Below are 16,831 nucleotides of genomic sequence, written 5' to 3' on the forward strand. Positions count from 1 at the left end.
TTGGGCTAATGCCCTCACTTCTTCCTGTAGTTCAGCCATGGATGCTGACATTTTATTTTCCATGATCTAGTGTTACTTACTCTCCAGATGTGCCCATCAGTGGAGAAGCAGAATATGAAATAAAGAATCCACTGAATTAACTGCATTTGTATGCCACTTGCAAGATTTCATAATTTCTTCAAAGCTGTGATTTGGGTGGGCTCTGTGAGAAATATAATTTAAAGTCTGCGAGTGTCACTGAAAACTGAAGTCTCATGATCTGATCAGTTATATAGACACTAGCAAATTGCCTTTCAAGAATGATGGGGGGGGTTGCTAACCCTAACCCCCCTCCTGTGCCACTGCTGCCTCCTGGAGAGGAGGAGGAAGTTCGCCCCACTGTCCCACTCCGCCAGCACGCCACACCACCGCCACCTCCAAAGTGCAGAGCTGGGCAGGGAGTGAGGCCAGCACCACTGGCCTTGCCCCCCCCCTCCCCCCCCCACTCAGTCCCTGCCACCACAGTGGCGCTCTGCCACCTCCATGGAGCAAGGCCAGGTGGGTGGGGGGAGGAGAAGCCAGCAGTGCTGGCCTCATCCCCTGCTCTGTTCCCTCTGTCTCCACCATCATGGTGGTACACTGCCGCCACTGCTTTCTGTCCATAATGCTATTGCAGCACCCTGATTGATTGTTTCAGTAACCAATCGTAGCGCTCCAAGAGTGTCACGCACAGACAGACAGACTTAAGCCCTTTATTATCTTAAAATTATTAGTATACTATAATCTGTTTTTTTTTCTTTAAGAGAGAATCTGATAGTTTGCTTGTAGTATAATTTCTGTTCTGTCAGACTGAGCTATTTGGTATGACTTAAAAAAATTGCCTATAGGAAATTTTAGTCATAGAGCTGTAAAGGCAGGGAAAATATAAAGAGTTACAGTTTAGGAATATTTTTGGTGCAGCTATGTTGTAAGCTGTTTGAAATCTTTGTGGCTGAATGAATCGATTGGTACCCATTGTGCTGTTTCCAGTAAAGAACATGGGTTGCGAAAATCGGGCTTGTGAATGTACTGGTAGCTGTTGTCATCTGTAGCCAGTGAATTGGAAGGGTCATGTGATGAAAGGAATGAGGTCAGTCATTGAATCTGCAACACTGCCTGCTCAAGCAGGAGCCAGAAAATGATTGTGTAAAAGGCAGGCCCTAGTGACAGAACTTCTGTGTTTGGGCTTACAGTTCTGAGATTGGGCTGTACATTACCAGTAGCTGAAGAGTTGAGACCCTTTTCTGTCATTCTTGTAAACCTTTTCCTAACCAGTCTTAACCAAATGTCATTAATTGTGAAAATATTTGACATTTCATTGCCCTATTTATGCTGCAGCTAGTACTGATTTTTCTCCTCTCTGTTTTGGAGAATTGAGGCATTTATAAAGCCCTTTAAATCTTGATTAGGGAATAAACTATTGACCTACTATTGAATTAGCAAGAGAAGTGCCTGTGGGCATTGAATGCTGGAGAATAATAGTTAATAACATTTTAAAGTAAATACGTAATCTACCATCTTGCTCCTTCAAGCTTCAGAAGAATAAGCATTCTGTGTAGTGTATAAGGTCAGTTTTTCATGGATTTTTTTTGGTACTGGACCTGGCCACTAAAACTTACAGTGTACCCTTTTTCTCTTACTTCACCCGTCCTTTCTATGAAGGCACCTGTATTTTTAGGATTTACCTACACAGGGAAATGGTCTACCACAGATATTCAGTAATAATTATTCTTACTGTATAACCATACCCATACAAGTCCCAGTATTGAAGTTATTTAACATTTTAAAAAATACTTTTATTATGAAATAGTGACCATATGAGGTATTGTCCCAGTGTAAGTAAGGGCCCTTGTCTGCCTCCACTATCTTCATCCATTCTCATTTATTGTGGTCCTTCATCCTCTAGTCATCCTATATGTCTGACACTACATCATCTAGCCATCTTTGTTGTGGTGGTCCAGGTAGCCTTCTCCCCTTCAGCACCCTGGAGAGCACTTGCTTTGATGTCCAGATTGCTTCCATTCTTTCGGCCCAACCACTAGAGTCATTGTGCTTTGATTTTCCTGTGTCATGGTTAGATGCAAGTTATTATTGGTTCTTATGCACCATTCATATGCAGAAAAAATTCTGGGAGAATACCAGTGTGAATTCCACAAGAACAGATTGACAGCAGACCAAATCTTCTCTCTAAGACAAATAATTTTGGGGAAAAATGGGAATATAATCAAAAGCATACACATTCCGTTCATGGCCTTTCATAAAGCCAGTAGTAGCATACATAAGGAAACTCTGTGGGCTATACTAGTTGAATTTGGAATTCCCAACAAACTATTTGTACTCATTAAAGTTTGTATACATGAATCAAGAAACAGAATTGGCTCCTGTGGAAGAAAATCAGACCCCCCCACCCCCCCTCAACTAGAATCAAATTGACATAGCATGATGGTTTGTGTCTGATCCTGTCCAACCTGGCACTGCTAGAAGTATTCGGGAGCATAAATACCGTAAGGGAGAAGAGTGAAATTGAATGGAGAGCATAAAGTACTCACATATGCTCCTGATAAGTGAAAAAAGATGAATGCTACAGAAGTTCTGCATACCCAACTAACAAATGAAGCAAAGAAGCTTGGATTTCAAGTGAACATGGCTAAAACACAGCATTTGCTGATGAATAGGACAGCTGTAAATTGAGGACCTCTTGCAACAATAAACCATACAAATTTTAAGCAAGTGACCAACTTCAAGTATTTGGGTTCTATCATAGGTTCATAAATTCATAGATGTTAGGGTCAGAAGGGACCTCAACAGATGGTTGAGTCTGACCCTCTACCTAAGCAGGAAAGAGTGCTGGGGTTAGATGACCCCAGCCAGATGCCTATCCAGCCTTCTCTTAAAGACCCCCAAGGTAGGGGAGAGAACCATCTCCCTTGGAAGCCCATGCCAAATTTTGGCCACCCTTACCATGAAGAAGTTTTTCCTGATATCTAGCCTAAATCTTCCCTCTGTCAGGTTTGACTATTGTTCCTTGTTACCCCGAGAGGCCCCCCTGGTGAACAGAGTATCTCTGATCCCTATGACTCTGAGATCCCTTTCTGCTTCTGTGCTGCTGGAAAGGGATCTCATTTTCACAGAGAAGTTTCCTAGTACAGCTATGCCGGGAATAATTATTTCACTGTAAATGATTACATTTGGGATATAACTCATCTATGTCGCAGCCTCTTAATTTATTTATGAGACTAGGATGTGATACTGTATCAAAGGCCTTGCTAAAATCCAAGAAAATGACATCCACCTCTACTCCTGTGTCTAAGCATTTTGTGACCCTGTCAAAACTAAACCAGATTAGTCAGGCATGATCTACCTGCTACAAATCCATGCTCATTTCCCTGCTGCATTATCTTTCCTGCTGGACTCCCACAAATATGATCCTTCATAATCTTTTCAAAGACCTTTTCAAGGATGGAGGTGAGACTGACTGGCCTATAATTACTTGGATCCTCCTTCCTCCCCTTCTTGAAAACAGGGACCACATTGGCCCTTTTCTAGTCCTCCAGGACCTGACCCGAGCACCCTGAGCTCTCAAACAGCCATGCCAGTGGTTCTGATATGACACCAGCCATCACAGAACAGGGTGATTAATATACAGACATTAAAAGAAGAATGGAAACAGAAATTAGTTTTGTACAGGTTCCTGTCATTGAACCTTATCCCAAAGAAACAGCTTCAAGTACTATAAAACCATAATCAGGACATGTATAATCTGTGGCGGTCAAAACTGGGTTCTCTCACAAGCAAACATGATAGTAGTAGATCATTTTGAAAGGAAGATCTTTACATTTGGTACACAGTATTATTCCATAACACAAGAATGGTACATGAGAACCAAGTATGAGTTATATCCCAAATGTAATCACTTACAGTGAAATAATTATTCCTGGCATAGCTATACTAGGAAACTTCTTTGTAAATGAGCCCTTAATTTAAAAATGCATTAAAAATTTAAGATCAATGCCTACTTAAGGAGCCCTCACAAGTCTCCTTAAAGCACACTTTCTTAGTACGCGTGCTGGCTAACCCTCAGGATAAGTTTAGAAAGAAGGAATAGGCCAAAACAGAACCAGAGAATCAGATTTCAGCTTTCCACAATGGAGTTTGTGCATTAAGAATGCTCTGACTTCAGACCCATCCCTATTTCTGTCAAAGGGCTATTAGTGGACAGTACTTTAGGTTAGGACTGTCCGATTGGTGGTCTGTGGGCCATCTGTGGCCCCTGGGCTCCTGGTTCAGGCACCACTGGACCTGTGAGAGAATTCTCTGGTTTTCTAAGTCCTCCCCCCATCCCTCTCTTGCTGCTGCTGTCAGGCTCTCTAGCCCCACTCCTTCTAGCTTCTGCTTTCTCCCCCCGCCACATGGGATGGAGCAGGGTAGCCCATGGGGTCAGGGAAGTCTGCAGCTGGGGTGCTTTGAGAGGACACTGGTAAGGTATACTGGGGCTTGCCCACTACACAGGCTTGTGGGGAGGGCCACAGCAGAGTGAATGATGGGGGTAGACTGTGATGCAGATGTGTGGGCATAGCGCAGCAGGGGGCATGCAGCCCATGTGCCTTTTTGACCCAGGGAGTGCAAGGTCCATGTGACATGTGCCCTGGGATGTGCAGCCCATGGCTAATCAAAACATAGAACATATACTGTAAAGCTGTTGGTAATATGTGGAGAACTTGGAGAATTCTTTCATAGGTCCAGAGGGCCAACTAAATAAATAACTGTTCTTGACTTGCTTAAAAGAAGTGTAATAAAAGCATTAAAATATATTACAAGTCATGATGTCACTCAGACTTTCTTATCCTCTAGTCCAGGAATCAGAAAGCAGGGTAAGCTTATTGAATGGAAGTTCAGCTTTAGTATAAGCAGAAGCAATCCTCACTGAAAACAGCAGTTGTGCCTGCCTTTCTCTCTATGCCAGGATTCAGTTTTGTCTTATAATGCCAGAGAAGTGCATAATTTAGATTGATCCTCTTTCTTGTGCAGTTTACCTAATTTTGACAGATGAAGACAAAGTTGGCAGTAAGAAGCGTTGGCAGGGAGGTTGGTAAAGTTCCCTGGTTGGATACTTGCTGTCTAGCTCCCAGTACACTCAACCTCTGTATTTTAAACTTGGCAGTGTGTCACTAGGCTCCAGCCTCTCTGGCTCGCTTCCTTGGTGCAGGCTGCCTGTCTGCTACCTCTTCAGGGACCTGGGGCCTCCAGTGCTTGACACCCAAGATAATCTAATAGCTTAAATACATTTTTACCAGAGCCAGCCTTGTGGGAATTCTGGTTTTTAGACCCCTGAAAGTCTGGAAGTATCATTTGTCCCTGAAGAAGCGAATTCTAAACTCAGTCACCTTTTTAGTGTAGAAAATATGCACATGTAGACAACTTTATAAATTCCTGCAGTTTTCCACTTTCAGTTTCCTCCCAACTCTTAAACATGAGCTTAAGTCAGTGTCCTCTAGGAATCCAGGATCCTTCCCGACTTCCTTCTCATCACACATTGTCCAGAAAAAGAAAGTTTCTTTTTTGTTCCTGGATCCAGTTTTTTCTTCTGTCTTTTTCTCAGTTCACCTCAATGATGGCTACCGAGAGACACTATCTTTTATAATAAATCTCCAGTCCCCTTGGTCACCTGGTTGATGTTCCACCAACCAGGTAATCTGCTGCTTAGTTACCCATCATTTTTTATAATAATAAAAAATCATTTGCCCTAGGCAGTATCCTGAGCAGCAGCCAGCAATTTGTCCAAAGGCCCTCCATGTGTATAAAAGGCTATTGAGGTTCAACAACCCCTTTTTATTAGCCTTCTTCCATCATCCTTTGGGCAGGGGGCTGGACTCGATGATCTCCTGAGGTCCCTTCCAGCCCTAATGTCTATGAAATCTATGAAATCCTGTGGAGTTTGAATGCGAGTAAAATGCCAAACAGAGCAACCAAGCCCTATGTTGGGAATGGAGGTTGCATTCTTACACAGAAGTAGTCTTACCAATATTAATAAAATTTATGAGCTATACACGGTCAGATGCCTCGAACTGTAATAAAAGGAAAGTTCCAAATGTTTTTCACCTGCAGAGATTGTTTTTTTTCTTGTAGAAAGTGATTACCAAGTATGGCAGTATTGGATAAAAGCTTCATTTGAACAATAACTCCTAACAGTTGGTGAATTTGTGCACACACAAAAAATAAGTATAGAAGCCTCATCTTCAGAATAATATGGGGTAAAATTACATGCTTTCAGAGCCTGGTTCTCAGGTTCAGTAAATGGAGGAAGAATGAGGTAAAAGGAACACGATTTAAATTGGAGGTGCTGTAATTGAGATGGAGGCTGATACTACCTGGCCACATGTAACTTTATTTTGTTATTTTGTTTTATTTATTCTAATACCCCTTTTAAGCTGTTCTGTTTGTATTGTTGTAAGGCACTCTAAGCCTTTGTTGGGAAGGGCAGCCTATAAATCATATCAATACCATCTTGATATGGTTTGAGGCAAAGATGCAGACGAGTGCATTAGTTTTCAGGTCAACCAGAGGCAGGGAGAGGTGAGTATGTATATATAAACAAGGTTTTGTTTTGTTTTGTTTCCCTATCCTTATATAGCACTCCTTCCCTTCAGTGAGCAGCTCTATTATAGCAGGCAGGTAGAAGAGAGAATTTGTATCAATAACAGCTGCGCACATAACTGATATGCATGTTTCATTTTGTCTGCCTTGTGTCTTCCCATTCCCCCCAGACTCCTGAATCTACTCCAGAGTAATCAAAAACATTTGGGAGGTTTAATTTTCTAAATCTTCTTAATCTGTCTGTGGCTTATGACCTTGACAAGACCCATCAATAGGGCATTCGCGATCAGCATACCACTGGTAACATTGTGTATTGCCGTAAAGGGATACCTGATGTCAATACCCAAGTTTGTCCCTGTGTGTATGGACTACCGACAACATCTTCTATTTCTGTGGCAGAAATCCTGTATCACCTGTGTACAGTGCCCCTCTGCTGTCCACATTGGACAGACAAGGCAATCCCTACATATATGAATGAACAACCTCCAATTTTGAGATCAGTTCCAGACATGCAAGTGTGTGGCAGAAAACTTTACCATCCCTGGACATTCCTTCAGACCTCAGAATTAATTTGAATGTAAAATTGTTGAACAAGAAATCGTCCACAGACGATTTGTTTAGCCTGAAGATGTAAAAATGCAGAAGCATATCCAGGATTTTACAAAGGGGGATGTGGGAGCACTGGCTGGTGCTGCAGAATTAATTGCACCTCCAGCTCCTAGCCTCCTCCCCCTCCTCCTCCCTCCACCCTGCATCAGGATGGGCATATCACGCCATGTAAGCAGCAGCCAGGAACCTTAAGTCCCCAAAGAAGGTAAGAATTCTCTTCCCTGTGCTCGGAGGCATGTCCTCTTAGCTGTCCCCATCCTCCTATCTTCATCTGCCTGTCACTGCCACTGTCCCTGTCATTCTGGTAGTGAAGGAAGCTCCAGAGCCACTCCAGCTAGGCTTCAGGAGGGCTGAAACCTGTCCACCTGTTATTGCTTTTGCTGCTGCTTTCCTGGACTGAACCCAGCCCTCACACAGCTGGGCTGGAGCAGCTCTGGAACTCCCCCTGCCCTTGGGACAGTGACAGTAGCAGATGTGGGGGGAGGAGGGAATGGGAGGGGAGGGGATATGCTTCTGAGCTGGGGGGGAAGAGGGGGGTGGAATTCTTGCCTCCTTTGGAGCCTTTAAAAAGTCCTTGGCTGCTGCCACTTGTCTTTTCTAAACAACTTGAGAGAGAAGAGGTTGTTAAACTCTGACAAATTTTGGTGCTTGCTGCATGTAAAATTTTGACAGAAAAGTGCATGTGTAGGATTGCATTTGCAAGAATGCAGGTAAGGGGGCGCCTTTGTTGACAACTGGTCAAATTTTTGTTCTTTATCTACCTGATAAATTGATTTTTAAGTATTTGGGATTTCCTCTGTATTTGAGATGTTTTCTTAGAGTTTCATTAACACTTCTGTTGTATTTTAGGAAGATGTGGAGACAGGAGTCCACCTCGACCCTGCTGTCAAGGAAGTTCAGTATAATCCCACCTATGACACCATGTTTGCACCAGAGGTAGGTAACCAACATTTTTAAACCAGAAATGTTTATTCTTCCACATTGGCATACCACTATGAAATGCATTCAGCGTAAAAGGAGTATGTCCTGCTAATGATCCCGATGCAAAATTCTTCTATATTTGTGAAGTTCTCACTAAAGATTGGTCCTGAGCTATAATGGTACGAACTGGGAAAACTAAAAGACACTACACAATACAAACAGGTACCCAGGGAAGCTGTATTTTGTTTTCTTTGAAACCTTTTATAATAAAAGAACTCTTGTACCAAACTACAGACTAGGAATGCTAAACACAAAATAATTTGGATCATTCTATTAATCTAAATCCATCGTTCTCAGCCAGAGTGCAGTGACACCCAGGGGTACCGTGAGATGGATCTTTTGAGAGTGCTATGGGATGCCGCTCAATGTTAGCACTATTAAGTGTAAACCCTGAAGCTTCAAATATGTATCAGTAGTGTTAAATACATTTGGTGTGGTCTTTCAGAAGTACATTGCAGCAGAAAACATGGTCTATTAGCTACCAGTAGTCAAAAACCGAGTAACAGCTAAGTGTTGGTTTTCCTATGGGTGCCTTGGGTTTAAAAAAAGTGAGAAGTACTGGCTATTGATATCTAGATCAGTCAGAGCAGATTGACTGAAAATCTAAATGTTTGGAGTCTTTTTGGCTTTCTTGAAAGTCGCTCAGAATGTTGGAAAGTAATACTGGTAGTTCTATAGCTACCAGGAAATGTGGTATATTTAGTCTAAAACTAAACCCCAGTGATATCAGTATGACATTTATTCATGCGACATTTAACTTTAATTATTTAACTTTAATATTAAATACTAAATAAACACGAAGCAAGTATGCCAAATTCTTTTAGTCTGAAATTGGTCTTCCTAAGAGCAATTTGACTATATTTTCTATCTTAGGTTGTCAGCTGCTGAAAAAGAGTTACCAGAAAGAATAAAAATAATCATCTTAAGCCATGCATTTACACATATTATAAATCTAAAATAAACGTTAATGTTATGATTAAGAGTTAATGTTGCATTTTAGACAAAGGTAAAAAGGGTATTTTAGTTCCCTAAAGAGCTGGAGACTGAAGAGACCAATCTGCATCAATCTTGCATTAATTATGCTTGGCTTGAGCTTGGGAAATTTACTATCCAACGATAGGGGCTAGACTCTTCGTTTTGTTTTGTTTCTTTTAAAAAGACCTTGCATTTTGCTGCTTTCACCAAACCCAGTTTAGTCCACAAATACAACACTACTGCTCAGGTCATTGTTTTACATACGTATATTTTACTTAGAAAATCTAATTCAGGACAGTTCCAGGTCCCTGTGGTGGCAGCCAACAAACACAGCATTATGGTTAGACTTAGTCTGAGAAATATTTTAATGTATTATCCTTCATTTTCACCCACTCAACCATGTTTTCTCTCTCTAGTAATTAGTAAAAATTACTAATTTATCCCTTTGCAAAAAGAAAGACAAGCAAGTTTCCACAGACTGAAAAACTTGCTTTTCAGGGCAGTTATATCATATTTACTTAATAATTGTACATGTTATAAATACCTCCTAGCTTTATACTAGGAATTTTACAGGTAAAATAATGGAAGATGGAATGTCATAGTGAAAATCATGTTTCTTTTTCCCTGTTCTTAAAGACACTATAAATTAAAGGGCAGTAAACTGAGAAATACTAAGGTCTTTTCATGGGTTATTGATTGTAGCCGTGTTGGTCTAAGGCAGGGGCGGACAATTATTTTGGGCAGAGGGCCACTTACTGAGTTCTGGCAAGCTGTCAAGGGCTGCATGCGTAGCTCCACCCTTTTGACAGGTGCCCTGCCCCCTGCTTGCCATCTTGGGACCAGAAGTCCCACCCCTAACCTCTGACCTTTGCCACCCGAAGTCTCTCCCCTTGCCCCTGGAAGTACTCTTTGCAGAAGAGGGATTACTATCTTAGAATGGGAAAAAAATTGTATACTAAAAACCAAACACCCATAATAGTGTGTTTTGTTTTAATTACACAAATCAGGATAACTTTTTTTTGTGTGTTTGTGCTGTACATGTAGAAGTGATTGCATAACAGCTCAAAATGCAGTCTTATTCTTGTATATTGTGTGAGGTCTGCAGGGGTGTTGTGGAGGTATGGGTGAGTGGGTGTGTAGGGTTTGTGGGGAGCTGTAGGTGGGAATGGAATGTTTGTGAGAGTGTGGAAGTGTGTGGGGGGTATGGTATTTGTGGGGTGTGTGATTGTGTGTGGAGGGTGGGTGTGGCTGTGTGGTTTTTAAGAAGGGTTTGAGGGCATGGTGCAGTGCGCATGGGAGCCCCCTGCGTCTACCCCCCGAGCCAGTCACCACCCACCCCCCACCCTGCCACAACGCCTGTGGCACCACGTCACCACAGCCAACAGCGCGTAGCCCCAGCATGCCCACACCCGCTCTGCACCGCCCCACTGTTGTGTGTCCTGCCACAATGGGCATGCAGTGGTAGTGGCAGAGAACAACGTATGCAGCCGTGACTCTGCCCACCACATGCCGGCTCCGGGCTTGCCCCGGGTTGAGTAGAGGCAGCAGCACCTGGGCAGAAACTGCTGCTCGGCATGGGGGAAAGCAATCCCTTCTCACCACTGCTAGGCAGTTTTTACTATGGCTGCCTGGAGCCTGCACCATACCAGTCTGCCCTGCGGCTCCTTTACCACTGCCTCTGGGCTGTCCAGCGCTGCAGCAGTGACAGTGTGGAACAGCTGCAGGGCAACTGTCAGATGGCAGTGAAGGAGCCGCACCTCAGCTGTGGGGCCTGCACCAGTGCCCCAGGGCCAGCACCAGGAGGGCCCAGGGTGTGGCAGCAGGAGCACAGGGTTTTGGTTGGCAGGGGCTGTAAGGGCAGGGGCTGCTAGGTCAGTTTCCCAGTCTCCTTGCTGGTGCAGCCCAGCTCCATAGAACCCTGCCAGCCCACTCCGTGCATTCCTGCCACCCCATCCTGGGCCCTCCTGTTGCTGGCCCCGGGACACTGGTGCAGGCCCCACATGCCTGCTTGCTTCCCCTCCCCCCACTTTCCGCCGCTGCTTTCTCCACTTTCCTGCCTGCCTGTGGGCTGCTCTTACACCAGGCGATGCAGACCATGGGACTCAGCAGAAGCCGACCCGGCCCCATGGACTAGGGCAATCGCCCACAGATCTCCCCTGCCTTCCTGCTTTTTCCCCCCATACCTGAATTTCCTGCTCCAGCGCAGGCAGGCACGAACAGCCCCATGGTTCCAAGCCAGAATTCTCTGCTAGGCAGGGGCTTCTAGCTGGTGGGGCAGGGCTAGGCAGACCTTACTGTTGCTGTGTCCTGCTGTGGCTTCAGAGATTTCTTAGACATTAGGGCTGGAAGAGACCTCAGAAGATCATTGAGTCCGCCCCCTGCCCAAAGGGCAGGAAGTCAGCTGGGGTCAGAGGATCCCAGCAAGATAAGCATCCAATTTGCTCTTGAAGATGTTTAATGTAGGTGCTTGAACCACCTCCAATGGCAGGCTGTTCCAGACCTTGGGGGCTCAGACAGGAAAGAAATTCTTCCTTATGTCCAGCCTGAAACGGTCTTGTAGTAGTTTTTGACCGTTTGACCTCGTCATCCCTTGGGGCGTTCTGGTGAACAAACGTTCCCCCAGATCCTGGTGTTCACCCCTGATAAACTTATAGGTGGCCATCAGATCACCCCTGAGCCTGCGCTTTTCCAGGTTAAAAAGCCCCCTGGCTCTCAGCCTGTCATCGTAACGTCTGCTTTCCTGACCTCTGATCATGTGCGTGGATCTTCTCTGGACTCTCTCAAGCTTCTTCACATCCTTTTTAACTGTGGAGCCCAAAACTGGAATCAGTACTCCAGCTGCGGCCTCACCAAGGCTGAGTACAGGGGGAGAAGGACATCTTGGGATTTCCTTGAGAAGCATCTATGGATGCAAGCCAGTGTTTTCGTTGCTTTACTACCTGCAGCATCGCATTGGAGGCTCATGTTCATCTTGTGGTCATTGATCACCCACAAGTCTCTTTCTTTCGTAGTGCTAGCCAGCGTAGCAATGCCAAGCCTATAATGATGCTGCCAGTTTTTTTTCCCCCAAGGTCGAGAATCTTGCATGTTTCGATGTTAAACACCATCAAGTTCTCATCCACCCGTTTGCTCAGCCTGTCCAGGTCAGCCTGGATCACCCACCTGTCTTCTGGTGTGGATGCTTTGCCCCAAAGTTTGGTGTCATCGGCAAACTTGGCCAGTCTGCTCCTGATTCCAATGTCCACATCATTAATGAAGGTATTGAACAATATGGGTCCAAGGACAGAGCCTTGGGGGACCCCACTGGTCACAGGACACAATGATGAGTGACTTCCATCAATTACTACCCTGTGGGTCCGACCACAGAGCCAATATCCCAGCCAGCGGATTGCAATGGACCCAAGGCCACAGTTGGCCAGTTTTGCCAAGGGGTGATCATGGGATACCAGATCGAGGGCTTTTTTGAAGTCAAGATATATGACATCAATCTCTTCTCCCTCATCCAGGTGATAGGTCAGCTGGTCATAGGGGGAAATGAGATTGGTCAAGCGAGACCTACCCACAACAAACCCGTGCTGGCTATCCCTTAGGATGTTGGTGTTGACCAGTCCAATAAGGATGGCCTCTTTAATAAACTTTTCTAAGATCTTCCCTGGAATAGAAGTCAGGCTGATGGGCCTATAGTTAGCCGGATCCACTTTCCTCCCTTTCTTGAAGATAGGAATCACATTGGCCTTCTTCCAGTCTTCGGACACTACACCAGAGCGCCAGGAGTTTTCAAAGATCCGTGCCAGAGGCTGGGCTATGATGCTCGCCGGCTCCTTGAGTACCCTGGGATGTAGATTGTCAGGGCCAGCTGACTTGAAGGTATCCAGCTTCTCAAGATGTTCCTTCATGAGATCAGCATTAATGGAAGGCAGGGGATCTCTCTCACCAGGTCCTCCCTGTCCCGTGGTTGGCATGGGCGTCCCATGGGACTGATGACAGACCGACGCAAATACCCATTTAATAGGTTGGTTTTTTCCTGGGCATCAGTTGTCAGTTGCCCCATCTGGTTCAGCAGGGGTCCAATGTTGCACTTGCTTTTCCTCTGGCTCCCCACATATCTGAAAAAGGACTTTTTATTGTCCTTGATGCTCGAAGCTAGTTAGAGTTTAGTTGCAGCTTTGGCTTTGCTGGTTTGCTCCGTGTAGGACCAGACCAGTGCAGAATAATCCTCCTTGGTGATGAATCCCATCCTCCATCCTTTGTAGGCTTTTCTTTTTAGCCTTAGGAGGTCTGCTAGGTCCCTGGACAGCCAGGAGGGCTGCTGTGCCCTCTTGCTGCCTTTCCTCCGAGATGGAATAGACTTAGCTTGTGCATTGAGGATGGCTCCCTTGAGAAGCAACCACTCTTCTTGAACTCCCATCTCCCTGGGGTCATGGTCCCTTAGGGCCTAACTAACAAGCCTCCTGAGCTTGTCAAAGTTGGCTTTCCTGAAGTCACAGACTTCCGTGTTGCTGACTGACTTGCCAGCTTTACAGCAGATGGTGAAGGTGATCAGTTCGTGGTCGCTGTCACCCAGCTTCCCATCGATCACTAGGTTGCCGATTTTAGGTCATCCTCAGTAGCCAGTACTAGGTCGAGCAGCGTTTTGCCTCTTGTTGGCCCATAGACTTCTTGAGTCAGGTAGAGGTCATCCATGCACGAGAGAAAGCTTTGTGACTGCTCAGATTTTGCTGAGTGATCCTCCCACAAGATATCCGGGTAATTGAAGTCACCCATGACAACCATGGTCCTGGAGCATGCGGCCTCAGCCAGTTCCTGGGCAAACTCCTGGTCAGGCTCAGGACTTTGGGTGGGAGGTCTGTAGTAGACTCGCACCATTGTGTCCCCTGTGGCATATTTCCCATGGATTTTAACCTAGGGAGTCTCTAGTTGTCCACCCTGGTCGTCAGCATCAGTTTGCAGGGACACGTAGCTTTCCTTAAGATTAGAGAGCTACACCCCTGCCCCTTTTATCTACGCAATCCCTCCTGTACAGGGTATAGCCATCTATACCCAAGGTCCAGTCATGGGCGGAGTCCCACCAGGTCTCCATTATCCCTATGTCATCATAATTATTTGCATTGAGCAGGAGGACGAGCTCTTCCTGCTTATTCCCTGAGCTCCTGGCATGTGTGTACAGGCAGGCAAGTGTCCCCCTGGGGGCTTTTGCCTTGCCCACATATTGTACCAGGGCTGGGGCAAGGGTGGGCTCCCTTCCCCATCCCCCAGCGGGCTTAGTTTAAAGCTCAGTGGAGCTGGTCAGCCACTCTGGCTGAGAAGAGCCTCCTCCCCATGGTATTCTCCTTATTCACTTCCCTTGGGTCCTGCTGCTCCTGTCTCCTGTCCTCTTTGATAGGCAGCCCAGAGCAGATACATTTCTTTTCTAATTTTTTTTAGGGGCTCTGCAGGCCCAATAAAATGGCCTGGAGGGCCAGATCTGGCTCACAAGCTGTATTTTGCCCACCCCTGGTCTAAGGATATAAGCAGGCAAGGTTTTTTGGGTAGATGTGATATCTTTTATTAGACCAACTAAATAGTTGGAAAAATTGTTCTTTGCGAGCTTTCGGGCACAAACACCCTTCTTCAGGCACAAGGAGATTCTGTTGGTGTTTGTGCTCTCCTGGGTAGAATAGAAGCCAATATGCAAATTGCAGGTCTGTGAAAATGCAGATGAGTGGCAGTGAGTATCTGAGGGAATGGGAGACTAGTTGAGACACAGATGTAGGCAGGGAGAGAATGTAGATGATAAAACGCAGATCATTTACCTAGGGTTATCAGATATCAGGCCAGTTATAATGCATCATAAATCCAATGTTTATAGTCCATGATTTTTTTGTATCCAGTAGATTTATGAAATGAAGTTCGTAGGCATATCTACAAAAGGTGTTTTGTAAATTCCTCTTGTAGATTAGAACTGAGAAATCAGAAAGAGAGTAATTGTCTTGTTAGAAGTATGTACCCACAAGTAATTGGGTATTTTTGATGGATATTCGGTGTGTGTTTTATTCTGATATGCAGTTGTTGTTTGTTTCTCCTGCATATTTTCCCTCATTGAATTTGGTGCACTGGATGAGAGAACATTTCTGAATGTGCAAGTATAAGATCTAGGAATAGCGATGGTTCTGTTGTGGGGTGTAGTTAATGCAGAACTGGTAGAGATGTGTTGGCAAGTTTTACATTTTTTGTCCCGACATGGTCTGGATCCATTTGACACTCTTTGCGCCGTAGGAAGTTTGCTTTTGGTGCTGAGTTTTGTGAGGTTTGGTGCTTGTATAAACGCTAGGATGAGTCATTCTGGAAAGATCTCTTTAAGAGTTGTGTCTTCTTCTGGTATGGGTTGCAGTTGTTTGAGGATTTTCCATATAGGTTCCAGGGAAGAATGGTATGTTATAACAAATGGTGTGCAATTCATGGGGATTTTTTGTACCGAAGCATTTCTTCATGTGGTATCCAGGTGATTCTTTCAAAGTGTGGTCTGTCTCTCTGAGGAAGTGTCCTTGTTGGGTGAGAGCCGTTTTGAGATTTGTGAGGTGACAATCTCAGGTATTCTCCTCAGTGCAAATTGGGTGGTATTGGAGAGTCTAGCTGTATATTACAGCTTTCTTGGTGTGTTTTGGGTGATTGCTGATTTTGTGTTGGAGTATTAAAGAGATAGTCCAATGAGGGGGTGATGGTTATTGAATTTGTGATGGAAATCAGTCAGACTGCAGGTTTTCAGTCCAAATGATGATGTAATCTATGTATCTTGGGTACAGCATGGGTCTGATGGTGCATTTTTGAGGAATTCTTCTTTCAGGTGGGCTATAAAAAGGTTGGCATGTTGTGGGACCATTTTGGTGCCCATAGCTGTGCCCATGGTCCAGAGGATATGTTGGTTATTGAAACTGAAGTGGTTGTGTTAGAGGATGAAGTGTATATTTCACAGATCTGCATTTTGCAGATTGGCTTCTATTCTACTCGGGAGAGCACGCAAGCACAAATGGACTCTCATCATGCCTGAAAAAGGGTGTTTGTGCCTGAAAGCTTAGAAACAACAATTTTTCCAACTATTTAGTTGGTCTAGACTCTAATAAAAGATATCACATCTACCCAAAGATCCTTGTCTGCCTAAGGTCTTTACATCACATTTTTACCGATTTATGGAATGTGCTACCACAGAACACCTAAGGGATAATTCTGGTTGCATTCAACATGTGGTAAATTCCTTTGTTCTTTTGTTGCTCTACAACTGAAGTGTGTCTGAAGCTGATCAAAATATGCCATGCTTAGGTTAGTTGTTTTTTCTTTTAAAAGGGCTAAATAACTTTGGCTCTTAAACTTCATGATAAGGCAAAGGTATATCTACTGAAGGAAATATCAAACCTAACCCAAGTGTATCATCATAGCTCTGTCTTTGGATGCAGCCATTAAAACATATATGCACTAACACAGGAGCAGGCAATTATTTTGGGCGGAGTTCCGCTTACTGAGTTTTGGCATGCTATCAAGGGCTGCATGACAGGAAGCCCAGGGCAGATGAATATTAATTTTCTAAATTTTTTTAGGGGCCCTGCGGGCTGGATAGAATGGCTTGGCAGGCTGCATCTGGCCCGCGGGCCACATTTTGCCCATCCCTGCACTAATGTGT

At 44.6% G+C, this 16,831-nt stretch overlaps 2 protein-coding genes across 4 annotated transcripts in view; one reads left to right on the forward strand and one right to left on the reverse strand.

Annotated features, from left to right (window-relative positions):
* The window catches only part of CDC40 (cell division cycle 40), a 79,226-nt gene that overhangs the window by 16,949 nt on the left and 45,446 nt on the right, over positions 1-16,831 (forward strand). The window contains exon 3 of the mRNA XM_090037790.1: positions 8,071-8,157. Coding sequence (XP_089893916.1) covers positions 8,071-8,157 — 87 coding nt within the window. The remainder of the gene's footprint in view (positions 1-8,070; positions 8,158-16,831) is intronic.
* METTL24 (methyltransferase like 24) overlaps positions 1-16,831 on the reverse strand; it is a 222,140-nt gene that overhangs the window by 14,348 nt on the left and 190,961 nt on the right. The window lies entirely within an intron of this gene.

This window comes from Crocodylus siamensis, chromosome 1, assembly GCF_052110815.1.
Source record: "Crocodylus siamensis isolate JL-2025a chromosome 1, ASM5211081v1, whole genome shotgun sequence".
In the NCBI taxonomy this organism is placed as follows: domain Eukaryota; kingdom Metazoa; phylum Chordata; order Crocodylia; family Crocodylidae; genus Crocodylus; species Crocodylus siamensis.